This window comes from Branchiostoma lanceolatum, chromosome 12, assembly GCF_035083965.1.
Source record: "Branchiostoma lanceolatum isolate klBraLanc5 chromosome 12, klBraLanc5.hap2, whole genome shotgun sequence".
Classification (NCBI taxonomy): domain Eukaryota; kingdom Metazoa; phylum Chordata; class Leptocardii; order Amphioxiformes; family Branchiostomatidae; genus Branchiostoma; species Branchiostoma lanceolatum.
In genome coordinates, this window is record NC_089733.1 from 17,373,778 (window position 1) to 17,389,626 (window position 15,849).

The 15,849-nt window shown below is 42.9% G+C and overlaps 2 protein-coding genes across 3 annotated transcripts in view; both read left to right on the forward strand.

The window, feature by feature from the left end:
• The window catches only part of LOC136445836 (homeobox protein Hox-B6-like), a 56,867-nt gene that overhangs the window by 11,938 nt on the left and 29,080 nt on the right, over positions 1–15,849 (forward strand). The gene's annotated exons all lie outside the window — the stretch shown is intronic.
• On the forward strand, positions 879–6,749 carry LOC136445834 (homeobox protein Hox-A7-like). 2 transcript variants are annotated; one of them, XM_066443978.1, is made up of 4 exons: positions 879–1,466; positions 2,058–2,204; positions 2,655–3,255; positions 4,623–6,749. In XM_066443978.1, the coding sequence occupies exons 3-4, from the start codon at positions 2,793–2,795 to the stop codon at positions 4,868–4,870; spliced, it is 711 nt and encodes a 236-aa protein (XP_066300075.1). In that variant the 5' UTR covers positions 879–1,466; positions 2,058–2,204; positions 2,655–2,792; the 3' UTR covers positions 4,871–6,749. The 2 variants fall into 2 exon arrangements, with proteins under 2 accessions (XP_066300075.1, XP_066300076.1); XM_066443979.1 differs by lacking the exon at positions 879–1,466 and having other exon boundaries at positions 1,586–2,204.

Sequence of the window (15,849 nt, forward strand, 5' to 3'; positions counted from 1 at the left end):
CTTGTTATTTGTACAAAAAAAGGAACTTATTAAATAATTACTAGATTGTTACATCGCCCGTAGTACTTTGAATCCTTTTTCTAAGAAAACCATACCATAAATGATCGTTAACGTAACATAAAACAACATCTGACTGCATCTAAACTTTAGTTTCCTAACTTACATTTCGTAAAGAAAACTTTCATTCATTCAAAATGCGGAAAACAAGTCCATCTCTAAGTTGTCAACAACTCTTGGTTTTGACTCCTGTGCGTACTGACACCACCAAAATAACATGGCGATCTTGGTGACAGTTTTAACACTTATGAAAATAACGCCTTCACAAATCCGACCAGACAAGTGTATAATTCAGGACGAAACGCGTAAATATCGCCCTGATAGCGGCAAATCTGCAACCCACACAACATGACACCCTTTTAGGTGATCCGACCCCACGAGACAGGCATTAAAGTATCCCGTTTCAATCCTTTGACAAAAATCCACATCACGACAATTTCAATCATGTTCTCTGAACAGAAACTGTGCGTGCGTGAAAATTTTGTTAGTGGAGTGTTGACGTGTTGTAAAGTTTTAATTTCGGAGTTAGGAATACTGTGGCGTTGTTTTCTCGAGCGCGCGCGCGCGACAAAGGGGCCCATTCGCCACCTCGAACACATCTAATGGGGGAAATGGAGATACATCCTCGGCGCAATCGAGTGTTGAGAAGCGGCCATGTCCGGAGAAGACGCATGTATTCCTGGTATCAAACAAATAGAAAATCTAATATCATGGGCGGATGTAATGGCGGACAACAAGCGCCCGTTTCGCCAAATGGGCGTCGAGTTGCGCGTTGCATGCCGAATGAATGACAGCCGAGTTATGTCAGTTATTCATTGATGAGAAATCAATTGAACCCGCCATTACTGGGCCGCTCGGTGGAATCTATCACCCTGGATCTCCTACTTAGCCTGGACGTGTTTTCATAGCGACATTTAGAAGACAAACGCCGTACAAAAGGCCACGTTATGATATGTATGTGGGATCAAATAGAATGGATGACGCGGCGACACGCAGTTTGTCCAATCAGCCCCCGGTTTTGATGGCTCGCCCGGGGTAGGCCTTAAGTATTCGCGTGGCCCGCGTCTTAACTGTCTTTCGGGATTTGAACAGGCGAGCATTTTCTGCGGGCGATCGCGACCCATCTCCAATTTATCATGACTCCTTTCCATAATGACTTCCGCCGAACGTGAACTTCGCTTGAACCCGATGCAGCCCGGCCGTAGAGAGATGGGATGCACGGGTCGCTGATTAAATTGCGTTTTGTGCCAATCGCAGCACGACGTTTATTTTAGAGTCTTTGGGAAAGAAAAGCCGGCGCGCGATCCAAGCCTGGTGTAGAGGTTACAGACACAGAGTCACAGAGGGGGAGAGAAGTTGAGCCGCCAGCACAGCCCTTACAACCTGGAGCCAGCTTTCAGCAGAGTCAGGTGCGTTTTTTTTTTGGTTTGGTGTCTCTGTCAATCTCCATGGGACTACTTCCTCCTTGCAGTTCCAGTTTCACGATCTATGTGGCGTTGTGCCCTTTCTCGTAGGAGCAAGTATCAAGGGGGGACGGGCCTTATCCCATCTCCTGTTATCACTCCTGTCAAATTTGAACAAATTAACTTGCCCAGATCAAACTAGTCTTGGGAGCGTTTTTCTCTAACTTAGCTCTCGCTCGGGGGCAACATTTAAAGGCAGAAGTGTTCCTCTCCTAGCGGGGTCTTGATAATAGGTATTTGAAATTTATTTTCTATGGAATAACACTGGGGGCAATCCTTAATAGCTCCGTGGTCTAGGCTCCATGGAGATGCTTTTGTAGCACAACAGAAGGTGAGAACGCTCGTCCTCGGGGTTCAAACGACCGATCGTCACCATGTATCATCCCGACTCATCCCAACCGTTCGGAGCGTGTGACAGGGTCGCGACAAATCCCCCATTGGTTTAAACAAATGAGGATACCCTCGCTGTTCCATAAACATGACTCTACGCCGTCAGTAGACTATTTAAAAACCGCCTCCGTCGTCTTTTCGTCGCAGGTGGTATCAGACCTCCGTGTTCAACTTGCTTGGGTCCAGACCGAAGCCAGGACTCCCCGACCTATAGGAGACCCTTGCCACCACCCGCCGACCTCCCCGCGCCCTGCCCCGACGGCGCAGAGACCACGCTTTCCCCACCCGTACTAGGTATGGTACTTTTTTCCCTTTTTATTCTACAGACCTTTTTTACGGCCTGTTTCTCTGCTCTTTTGGCCTTTCGGCTGACTGGCGATTTTACGCCAGGTTGCGGTTTTGGTGACTTTCGTTTATTGTTACTTAACGGCCTTGCCTGCATAGCGAACCTGTTACTCTAGACTATACAGGGACGTAAAAGACACTCCAGCTGGGTTTTATATTGATGTACCGTTGTGCTTGTTCAAGTCTAGTAAGTACAATGTTCAACGCTTTATGGCATAATTACCCATAAAATGCCACTTTATTCCGGGTCTTTGTTTTAAACAGCGTTATGGGAGGTAACCGAGTAAACGGTAGATTTCACTATAAAATATCATAATGCCATCACTTTCGGTAATTATGAGGCTCGGTGACCCGCAAAGGTTGATAAAACACAAATACATTTCTGTCGCTGTTTCACAGATCGGAGCGGGCCTGCGGTTGGTGGAAGGACGAAGTCACGTGGGGGATTTGAATGCCATAATTGGAAGTGTGGATCACCCCAAGTTGCTGTAACTATTCATCACTACCTCTAGGGACAAGCCACCCACAAATCACCAGATGAGTTCGTACTTTGTAAATTCTCTGCTTACTAAATACCAGCCCGGAGAAAGCCTCTCGAGTTCGAACGGGTTCGCCGGCGTGCCGTCCTGCAGCTACGGGGAGCTGGCGTCCACGGCGCGAGGGGGGTACCATGCCGGGGCGTACGGCCCGTACCCTGCGACTAACTCCGGTCCTAGGGACTTCTACAACGGCGGGGCGGCCGCCGGGTACGGGAGTCCCAACGCACACTACCAGGAGAGTCCGCCCGTGTCCAGTTACTGCAGGGGCTCCGCAGAGTCGGCGTCGCCACCCCAGTCCATGAGCGCGATGCACGGGGCAGCCTGCTCCTACCAGCAAGCAGAAGTTCGGAAAGACATGGCCGGAGTCGGCGGACACCCGGGCCATCCCGTACAGCAAGCTAACCCCGCGCTCAACACCGCTCAGATGACGACCCCTATCTATCCCTGGATGCGAAGCACAGGTACAACACTTTCCTATGTGGCGTGCACCACCACCACTGCACCTCTCACTCACTCACGTCAACACTACCCATAACTTCCCTCCGTGGTTCCCTAACCCCAAGTTTACACACACACGTTAGTCCCACTCTAATGACGGGTTTCCCCGACCGCACCAACTGTTCGGTTTATGTGTTCTTTTATGCCAGTTGTCGTGATATATATGAGGTCAGGGGGTGTCAGTGTGCCGGCACTTTTACCACCTCCCTTAGGCGTGCTCCCCCAACAAAACCGACTATAAAAACCACCCAACACCCCATAACATCTCTCAATGATAGCCTTTTCATACAAAACGTTTCCTCTAAATCATACTTTACACGGGGTTGAAACAAAACTAACATCTTTAGAACCACAGTCGTCAAATTCTATCGTCTGGATCAAACTTATTCGTTCTGCCGTTTTCCACGTCGTAAAATCGACTCCAGGATACCTCGAGATCTGTTATCGGCACCCTGAAGCATTTGAAAGGAATGTTGCGATGTTTTAGGATAGTAACGTGTCGTTCGCGACGGTCTCTCGGTTCTAAAGTGTCCAGCCCGCGTAGCTGTAAACACCTCAGCCCCGACGTGTTCTCGTTCTAACGACATGCCACTCGGCTTTTATCGGAAAGTCTGTAAAGGCACACATGCTACTGTTCCTGTACAGATTTGTTTTTAATTTGCCTTGTCAGGTTGTGATGTTCGTAATTATTCTCTTCGATGGGCTCTAGAAAGGGGCTAGTCGTCAGTGCCACGTACGAGACAGCCATTCTGTGTGTGTCTTTTCAAAACAAAAAAGCCACGCCCCACGTTTGTACCCGTTCCCGTGACGTCCCCCATGCCTGCCCAGTCTGGGTTCTGTCTCGTACTGTGTGCAACAACATCTGCACCCGTCACGTGTGGAATAACGGTTTGAAAAATGATAACGTTTTAAAAGACGACGTCGTCGTACAACATAAGAACACGTTCAATGTCTTTTGTTTGTTTGTTTGCTTGCTTGTTTGTTCGTCGTTCTAATCTACGATGTTTTCTCTGTCATGACTTATATTTCTGTCATTGTAGTTTTAATGTTAGAGTCCATCCCGTGCAAAGTGACCACCTGTTCATAAGGACCACCAGGCCAATGTGACCACTTTTTGCTGGTCCCTTCTAAACGATTTTTCTCGTTGACACAAGCATCAAAACCCTGTCTTGAGTCACCACCTGTCCACACAGACCAGATCTTATTCGTCCCCTGAGTGGTCGTCTTGGGCAGTTTGACTGTACGTAGTATGTATTTTTTTAAGAGTGCAAAAGTGAGTTTTAACGACTTGACAATGCTGTGATACGTTTTCCTACTGTCCCTTCCACAGCGCCAGAACGCAAGCGTGGACGGCAGACGTACACGCGCTACCAGACCCTGGAGTTAGAGAAGGAATTCCACTTCAATAAGTACCTGACACGGAGGCGACGCATCGAGATCGCGCATGCGCTGTGCCTGACGGAGCGACAGATCAAGATCTGGTTCCAGAACCGCCGGATGAAGTGGAAGAAAGAAAATAAACTGGAAAGTCTCAAACAGCAACCGGCAGAAAGTGAAACATCGTCGACAACATCATAGAAAGAAATTTCACTGCTAAAAATGCGAGCGTTCTCATTCAGTATGTAAATGTCTATTGTGCCGTGAGAGAAAAAAACAGGAAATATTGTACTTCACGGACTTATATACCTCAGTGTTTATGTTCGTTTGTTTTTGTTAGGGAAGTCTTTCCCTCTAGATGGAAATATTGTTGATGTACAAATGTAGGAGTATTATATGTTGCTTGTATCGCCCTAGTTTTGGGCAGTGACAGAATAGGGGGTAAATACATTACGTGCTGTGACATGATCTGTCAACTCCCTGTAGAGTTGTGAATAATATACTGCTAGACAGGGCTTTTTGTAGTGCGGGTGTAGAGCTACCGGCAGGCGATCTGACCTGGTTTTGGTTTTGATGGATGCCTGGTCTATAGATCGTCCAAGGCGGCTGTCAATCACCCCCGAAAAAAATGGCGCGAACAAGAACGCGAAGATCGCCCCTTGTTCGACCCCGCGCCAAAAGCGTCCGTGATTGCCCTGGTCTTATTTCTGTCACGTTCGGACGGCAGGGATTTTGTGTTGCCTGTGAAGCAGCTTGTCTAGTTAGGCAATCTTGCTTCCCAACCGCTCTTCTGCCCAGCGCATTGATTTCTTCGCACGAAGAGAGCCGGTCGCCCCCATATCCCAGATAAAGTGACGTGCCAAAACCTTAGTCTATATCGACGCGCCTAAAAAACGAGTCCCTCCTATTTTTTACTTGCCTAGAGTATTAGGGAAATGATATTACACGTAGATCCGGTCAATGCTGTAAAAACTAGACCTACACCGACATGATAACAACAGATTGAATCTTTACGGCGAAGCGTTTGTTTTATGGCTGTTTAGCGACCCTTGGGCCGTGCCCCGGACTCTCCCACAATATTGAATGAATTATGTCCGAGAGTAACGTAACCATGTGTGTGACATTGCGCTAGGTATTAAGTTCTTGACTTCTCCGACCTTCGCTGGCCACCTTGTTCCTTTAAAGTCAGCATCCAGCCGCAGTATGACAAACCTCGCCAAATGAGAGACCAGGTCGCTGATTGTTAGTGAATCACCAATAACGTCTTTTAACATCCAATCTGTATTCCTTTAACTACAATTGACACTGTACCTACTTTAGCAAAGCCCGTAGTATTCGGTACGTCTCCTGCTATGTTGTGTTATCTGTTCTATTTTATACAACACCATAGGAACCTGTTTAACACCATCCGTGTATGTTGTACAGTGGAGCAATAGCCATGGACAGTAGATGTCAGATTTCTGCACCGCCTTGAAGGCAAATTAACTGAGAAAGAACTAGCCCGACAGCACTGCCCTAATGTCAGTTCTGGTGAATTGGAATGCCTCTCTGGCTTACGCCACAAAGATCTTCATCAAGATTGTACTTAAGAGATTCGAATCTCATAGCTGCTGCCTAATTTCGCCTGGGGAAAGAGTTTCGAATCGTTGGAATGTCTTTCCCACTAAACATCGCTGTCACGCCTTTAGCACCACTCTGTAATTTCTAAAACTACACACCGCTAGGATGTGGAAAAAAATTATATTGACATTGTTTTTGGATGCTCGAGCTGGCAAATAGAAGTAAAATTCCACGGCGTGCTTTGATATTCTTTCGTTAATGTAATAGGAAAGCAATGAAGGATGTAAATTTTTTATCGTTGTATACATATCTGTTACATATTGTCGTACCACATATCCAGCTAGTCTTCATGGAAAACTACTGTTATCCAGTACTGTAGTCTTGTTTACCACTGCTGGAACAACTGAAGTGTATAGAAAGATGTGGAAATGAAGCATATAGTATGGAGGGACTCTGAGCAATGTCATGAATACCCAGATCCAGTGTCAAAAGTGTATGAAATAAATGAAGTGCGAATGTGCGTCAAATTTGTATTCGTTTGTGGGCGTGATTCGACTGTCTTGATTGGTAGTAGGAATTGGGCAAAAGTGTCCTTGTAGATTACTTTCTTGGGGATGTGATTCATACCGCAATGTGTAGCCCAGGTCCCTGTGGAGGTATAAAGACTTTGTGGATGTGAAATTGTGAAGTGTCTCACCGACATGGTGTTGGTGTGATGATAGCTCTCATGTTCAACCCCCATGCTGCCATGCCTTAAGAAACATGGCCGCCACGCCAAAACAAAAACATCATGGCGAGGAATTCCTGTAGAACACACAATTTTCTTTGTTACCACAACAGTCAGTAACGGTTTCGCATTTAAAAACGGTTTCAAATCACTCGTATGAGAGCCACGCGTCGCTGGCCATCCAACACACTTCATCAACTTTATATCCTTTTACTGCTTTAATTTGACTCCCTTGATTGGTTAAGAATGGGAGCAGAGACCGCATACAAATTGCGTATGCGCCAGAGAAGTAAATTTATGGACCAATGTACATCTATGGTCCCGCTACACCAATAACCAGCTTTGGGAACAAGTAGATCTCCGACATAGGTGCCATTGTGGGGCAGGGTATCGCTATCTTCATCGCTCCCATGATGCCGTTCGGCATGAATTCAATATGGCCGCCTACCCTAAAAGGCCAAACAGTCGGAGGAGAATTTCTCTAAGATTTGGTGTTCTATAAAACCATACAACAACTGCATAAATAGTTGCCACGTGGTGGTTTATCAAGTCGCGATGCTAAAGGGTATTGAAGAATACGTTTCTCCAAACTTGAACCTTATTGTCTTCTTATGATATGAAGCTTAACAGGTGGTTGGGAGAAAAAAACACTCTTCAATAGAAATAGGCACTTTACTTTACCATTCAAAGCATTAACCCTTTTTATTGATAACTTTCATAAACAATCAAAAAGCGAAGTTATTCAAGTTATAAAAATATCAATACACGAAAGAAAGTTATTCTATTTATAAACCAGCTTTGAAAGATATTGCATATGGGTGATCATTAGCTAAGAATAGTAGTACCAATGTTAACAGCAAAATACAGAGTAAGGTTGCGAAGTAAGGGCGGTTTTGGCACCATACAGTTTGTCGTATATTTTCCTGCGGAAAACACGTCGACATTCTGACCTGGAGACTTGTTTTGGAAAAGGGCCATGAAAAGAGTGCATCTCGTTAAAGAAATCAACATTCTACAGCATATGTCGTGCCGCAGCCAACATTTCTACCATAACTGATATCTACCGTGATAGATTAACTGTAGTTGCTTACGGTTAACTTGAATGTTGTAGCTTTTATATATATATATTTTTAAATTCTATTCTGTCATCTTTATCCAGGGTTGCCCAGCTCAATGATTGCCACTGCTTTACAGTGGGGCCCTTCGTTACAAATGAAATAAAACAAGCAATGTGCATTGAGAACAGCGATAATGGAAACAGAAGATAAACATACAAAAATAATGATAATAATGATTATAAAGAAAACAGTGACGGTACTAAATTCCAACCTCAGCTAGTTTCAGGCATACAGACATGCTACAGTTTGAAAATTAAAAGCTACAGTGAGCTTTTTCTCCATCCCCGATGGTTCTTAATCTTGAGAAGAGTAAGTCCAAGACGCTGTCCGAAGCTCGCCACGACTACAGTCTCCTACATGGCTTAAGAACTGAAACTCGGAACAGTTGAAGTGAACTCCAGAACAACTGTAGAGTTGGTTCATGTTGTGGTCCTGACCTAACGTTCACCTCTTGTGGCTCACGTTGCACGAATCGTTCACCGCTCCATCTGTTATTGAATGCGGGCTCATTTGCTTGCTATCCGACTATTAGGCTCTAGTTGCAAATGGCGTGTTCGCCAGACCAATATCTGTTTTCCTAACGTTTGTAAGATTGTGGTTCGGTGCGAGCGAGAGAAGGCCATCAGTTTGAGAATGGGTCAGGATAACGGGAAATGGCACTTATTTTCGCCAGTGCTATTTGGCATTTGACCCATAGGTTGGGACCAGGTGTTCTCACCAAGTTTCTTACAGAAAAAATTTTCTAAAGTGTACTTACCACGAAAGTTCTAATTTGTTCTAACACTCATGCCTTAACCGAAATGAACCAGAAAACTTGGAGATTATCAGTGTACAGTTTTTTAATCCTTCCTTTGCTGGTTTGCTGTGACGACCCGCATATTTTGGTTTAGATGTATTGTTGAGTACATATGCATAGTTAACATTAACGCAAGAGTGTTCACCAAATGGGTCGTTATACGTAGGACCTAGACGTTTGGAATTACACCTGTTAGCGTAATGCTCCACGGTCTATTGGCGATTGTTTCGACGCTTGTTCTATATGTCGTACTTTATTGTTTTCTGCGAAAAAGAACGTAAGCACTATTGGATGTCCCATCTCCCCAAAACCCTCATCTCTGTGTCCTAAAGTGAGAGACACAACCTTGGAGCCATCCATGTCCATCTGTCTTGGAGTTGCGATAGTTGGACCCGGTCAAGCGGACACACTATATGTTTACATATTGCCCGTGGGCAAGCCAAGATGTGCAAGTGCCCCTCTTGAATACAAGTCCTGCCCTTCCTCTCAACCCTTGATATGCACCGTGTCCCCGCCATAACCTCATCATCTCAAACGACCTGACATCAAGTCTCCCAACCTTAACCAAAGGTGACAACGTTACGAGCCATTTATATCAGAACACACGGCCGTTGTGTCGTATTGAGCATTAGTAGGGTAACGTAGCATGGCGTTGTAGCGGGCACGTTTGGGCATAAGTACCGGTACCATGGCTTATATCCCGTCCCCTCCGCATGAACCCGGTGTTACAGCGGTGTAATTTCGCTGCTGGGTTATGTAGTGCGTGTTGAAGAGAAGCGCCAACAAGTGATGTGCGCTGTAACCACATGTGACATGAGAGATACGCTGCTCAACCTTTTACGCATGCGTACTGGCGCGCGCCTTGACGGCGGCCATTTTTATTCTGCCGGGGTGAAAAGTACAGTATTGGGAGAAACTATTCATCAGGCGGGGGGGATTTACACCTCCACAAGTTAAGCCTGATTTAGAGTTTAAAAGTGTGCTTTCATATACAACCCATTCATAACTATTCACATAACTAAATCTGAACAAAAGTCTCTCTCTAAACATGATCGGAGAAGGAAAGATAACTGTACTTGTATGTAATCCCTATCAAATACGTAATAAATGGCTGGTATGAGAATAATGTGAACTGTACGGCATCCTTGTTAAAATTGATAGATAGTGTGTCATTTTATTTCCTTCGTCTCAAGACAGAAAGTATAACAGATGCACACTTAACTTAAGTACAGTTTCTGAATGATTCATACCCATGGATTTTCTTAAAAAGACAGATACCGAACTCTGGTAAAATAGATGGCAAGTCCTATATTATATGATGTCGCCTCCCAATGTTTTGATTTCTTTTCTGACTGCATCAAAGTTTGCTATTTTCTTAGTATAAAACAGAAAGTATAGGAATCTAGACTATGATATAGTGCAGGTTTTGCGATCGCAAATATCCGCATGCCAAACCAAGCAACAGGTGAATATGGCGCGTATGCTATACGCCGTCGATATAGGCAGTTATACTTTTAACGAATTCTCTTAAGTTTATATTTATTATACCGCTTAATTTTGATTTCTGGGTTCTGAACCTTATCCATGTTAAGCCCTTGTAGAATTTGATCATGAAAATGCTAGTTTTTATAGAGAAATCGCGGTGTATGTGCGCGCAGTGTGTGTGTGTGTGGTACAGGGGTGACATTGTTGTCTGAGATAACTGACGGGTTTTGTGGCATCCAGACGATCGTAAATTAGCACGATTATTACGTGCTTACGGTGAAGTTCAAACCTCGGAGCCACCAATGAGAACACTCACGTTCGTTGTAAAATCTGTTCCGTTGACATTCATTTCCTCTAAAAATATAGCCGACCGGCCGCGAGCCCGCCATGTCAGCCGTCTCTCTCCCGACGATCCGCGCGAAACCAACACGGTAGGATGGGTCGGGGGTGTCAGTTTCCCCGCCTGATAGTTCACCATCCCGCGTGCTTCAAAATAACCTCCTCAGCGTTAGATTTTTGTGAGTATAACGATGTATTTGTAAGCTAAAGCCTGCCATGTTTTCGGATAGTCTTCTTCACAATATAGTAATGATGACAACAGGGTGCAGCTAGTTGCCTAGCGATTTTCGTAGAAGCAGTAGTGTAATGGAACATTTACCTTATAGCGTAGCGTCATCAAATAATACTTGAGTTATGCCTCAGAAAATATGTCTTCATAGGAGGAAATTATTTTCAGATATACATTAATCGAAGCGTAATGACGTATTGGTAATCTCAGTTACTTCCTGTGTAAGGAGGATGGGATTTTTCTCACCTAAATAGCGCGACATTTCACAAGGAAAGCTTTCAACTTTCTGTGTTGAACTCACGGTAAACAACAAAACAGCCTGAAATTGTCTAAAGGCCTACTCGTTGGTGTTTATAATAGCTACACACTTGATAATAACTTGTCTGTGGTTCAGTTTTGTATACATAATGTGCAAAAATATAATTCGCCGAATCGAAAGTTTTGATACTGTAGCTTCATCTCACTTTTGGTTTTGACAAAAAATAGATAGCTCAAAGTTAACAGAAAAAAACACGAAGTCAACGAAAATATTTTGATGAGCTAATTCTAAACATGACTGACGCAAAGACAGTGCAATTTTGAAGTGTTGTTTCCTCAAAGTTCGTTTAATCAACTTTGAAATGAATTTGTAAAAAGCAGACGCGAAGGAAATATAAATTATTATTCGCTCACGTTAGAGTAGAGTTTATATGACCCCTTCTTTGGTCAAGAAATGTTAAGTAATACTTTTGGTGTATCAAACTATGGAGTCAGCCTACGTGAACGAAAAGTCATGATGGTATGGAAGGTGTAAACATGGTGGATATCGAATGAAAAGCTGTCAAGATATATTCACTGACTTTCGACAGATTCGATCACGAGTATAGCCAGGATTCCTAAGTATGATATTATAAAAATGGATGTTAAATTTTAACCGAATGGTTGGTTCCAAGAGTTTAAGTAGATTAGGAGACATTAATTCAAGCTCGTTTCACCCCCCTCCGAAAAAAAGTGTCATACACTGACGCCAGGAAAGATTAGAAAACTCCACGATTTCTAACGTTCGGTAGGTGTTGGTAGCAACACATTTCGAGCATAAATCAGAAGCACTGATCATACGAATTACAGAAAGTCGCGGCGCTCATCTAGCGACAGGCTGCAACTATATCGACACTCCTAAATGTCATGAACCACCTGCTAAATTGCAAATGACGGAAAATTACTTCTCCGAACTGCGAACACGCACGGATATAGAATGAACATCGACCCGGGAAGCTGACGTATGGATTTTGCCGTCGAATATTTGCACTCGATTACAAGTTTTTTTACCTTATCAGCTAAATTGTATATTATAAACCATCAGTGAAGAATGTACATAACTTAGTCAATGGCGACAAGGAAAGAAAAGTGTGATGAATATGTGTTTCAATTTAGAAAGGTAAACTGAAGGTGAACATCGAAAAATTCTAGCCTTTCTCCCAAAGTTGTCCTAAATGTTGATAAAATAAACTGTTGTTGTTTAGCAGTATAAGAGCGACTTGAATCTAACTTCCATCGTATACATGATACATGTGATGACGACCACACGTTTTCTAGTCTTGTTTTTTTTTTCACTTAATCAACATTTTTCAACATCAAAACTAAATTTACGTAATGCCTTACTTAAACTTTGAGTGAGGATGCAAATTCATCAAAATAACGACACATTCAAGCTCTTTTTTTACGCAGTAAAAACCCGACTTTGTATAACGTTTTGTAACAACCACTTTTGCAGCGGCTTCCTAACGTGTGAAAGTTCTCAGTTTCTTACGTGTATAACCTACAAGTAAGTCGCTACGTGACAACTTCTTATTCCTTAAAAGTTTAAAGTCCCGAGTGGCCTTGGCGGAAATGGGAAGTTTGTGGTGTGAGGTGAAGATAATGTCTTGACAGCTTGAAGGAAAGTCGGCTCCTGAGACAGACGACTTCCCTCTAGGTGTTTCCAACAGAACTGCCGAGGATTACTCGCGTCTTATCGTCAACCACAACGGCGGTCATCAGAATGAACAATGTACCACGGCATCTTAGGGGTTTTTATGTTAACGAGTATTTGGTCATTTGTACATCTCTATCGCCGACCCTCCTGGTCATCTCGCAGATAAGAATCTGTGGACCAGTGGGTTGTCCGAGAGATAAGGAGACGATGCTTTGTGCTCCAATCCTCCCATTTATTTGTACTCATCTTTCATTCATACCCACCACCCCGGCTTCTGACTTCAAACGGGCTGATTTAGATATAACATCGCGAGTGGGGAGAGACTTTAGCTGACCAGTTGCTGTACAGATATGGCTACTTAGATTACATTACATTGAGCTATCACCAACGTATCGATGCGACTGGATCTCGAGAAAGTTGCGAGAAGATAGTTTATTGTTGCAACACCTTTGAGTTTATGTTTCAGCTATGACTACATTCTCTTGGTATTGAATTAGGAGCAGTGTTGGTAGAATTTTAGAGTAGAGTGGAGCATTACTCTTCGGAAACACGCTTGTGGTATTTAAAGCTGCGAGAGCCAATATCATTACGTGAGTCGGTTGAAACATAATTGAGAATTCTGTGGTTGGACTCACGACTGGCCCGCCATGTCAGTCACTTCTTCTTATATTCCTTAGCTTTTAGTACGGTGTCGTAAATTTGTCGACTCGCACTTTCCAAAAAATGACGGTTGATCACGTTCTTTGGATGCATGGCTGCGCGAAATTTGTCAAAATCAGGCGCTATAATGGGTTCCTCTTGCAGGCAAATTGATTCGGAGGGCTCCTCGTAATGCGCGTATTGAGCGGGGAGCGAGGTTCATGGCTAGGTCATCGGGTCAATCGGAATCGGTCAAACTGTTGCAAATTTAAAAGAAAACTCCTAAAAACTCAGTTTTTATGCTCCGTAATTCTGCGGGGTTCAAACTACAGGTTTTCTGTGATTGAGACTATTTTTTCTTTCAAAGAAGCTATATGGCAACCGAATCTTCTCGGAGATTTCTTCTCGTTTCGAAGAATATACGATACAAACAGTCAGTAACAGTCTCTATTTGTTGTAAACTTGAAAGAAAACTCATCAAAAGTCAGTTTTTATCCCCGTAATTCTGCGGGGCTCAAACTACAGGTTTTCTGTGATCGGATTTTTTTTTCTTTGAAAGAAGCTATATGGCAACCGAACGTGTCTTCTCGGAAATTTCTTCTAGGTTCAAAGAAAATACGAAATAAACAGTCTCTATTTGTTGCAATTTCAATAGAAAATTCCGTAAAACTTAGTTTTTATCCCCGAAATTCTGCGGGGTTCAAACAACAGGTTTTCTCTAATCTGATTTTTTCTCCTTTTAAAGAAGTTGTGGCAACCGAAGGCGTCTTCTCGGAGATTTCGTCTTGGTTAAAAAAAATGATATAAATGCTCTCTATTTGTTGCAATTTCAAAAGCCTCCAAACTTAGTCTTTATCCCCAAAATTTAGCCTTTATCCCCGAAATTCGGCTTAAACTGCAGTTTTTTTAATGATCGGACTATTTTTTCTTTGAAAAAAGCTGTGGCAACCGAACCATCTCGGAGATTTCTTCTCGGTTCAAAGAAAATATGATATAAACAGTCTCTAACTGTCGTCCTCCAAACCATATTCTATAACATTGAGATTCTTTTGAAGATGTTATATGACACACGCAGATATCTTCTCAGTTCAAAGAACATATAATCTTCTTCGGTCTCCTAATCTTTTTGCAAATTTTAAGGAAAACTAATTTTGACTTAACCCCCAAGTTGCAAGGCGTTCAAAAACATTTTCTATAACATCGAGATTATTTTATAGAAGCTATGACAACCAAACGTGTCTTCTCGTAGATTATCTTCTCGGTTCAAAGAAAACATAATATAAACAGTCTCTATTCGTGACAAATTTAACAGAAAAGTCCAAATTTAGCTTTATTCCCGTGTTGCAAGGCGTTCAAAATCATCCTCTAAGTCGAAAGATTATAAAGAAGCGTGTCTTCTCGTAGATTTCGTCTCCGTTCAAAGAAAATATAATCTACCTTGGTCAAACTGTTGCCAATTTGAAAGAAAACTCCGCCAAACTTTGACTTCAACCCCGAGTTCCAAGGTGCTCAACAATAGCTTCTATAAGGTCCCGTTCACACTTACTGTGCGTATATCAAAGTCCGTTGAGTTTCGTATTGATATTTCTTTGGTTTATGTAAAGTTTGCGACCGAAGATTCATTTTTCGGTTTGATAATCAGACTGTTCAACGGTGGATCAAATAAGAAAACAACCTTTTCTCCGCAAACTTTACCCCAAAAAAATAGTACCCAACTTATGCGGACTTGAATAAACACACAAGTGTGAACGGGTCTAGCCTGGATGCCAGACCCCCAAACTCTGAAATATCTATAGTGTGGGGCATCCCACACGATAGATATTTCAGAGTTTGGGGGTCTGGCATCCAGGCTAGAACGGGTCCTAACGTCGAGGTTTCTTCTTAGTTTTCTGGGTTTCAATGAAATATAAACTATCTCTTCTCCTCTGTATTGCAATGAAGATTCATATTTTCGAAGATTTTGTACTTGCTGTCTGTTAAGCATAAATTAAAGCCCGAATTTTTCATAATATAAACCATGACATATGCTTTTCTTTGAGAGAGAAATCTGGGTACACATCAAAATAAAGTATTTGATCCCGAAGCTTTCCAACAGTTTCAAAGCTGTGAAGCAACGGCATTATAGTCTCTGAATTCTTACTGAGTTCTATATGTCCCTGTCATTTTAAACAAAAGATGGTATTTCTATACATGTTTTGTGTTGTAAAGCTTTACATCATTAGATATACATGTATACTGCCATTTATGACACTTTGAAAAATATAGTTGTCTTATATTTGGAGCCAGACAACTCTTCAACATTTTTGTTCTTTATATGATGCTGCAACATCACA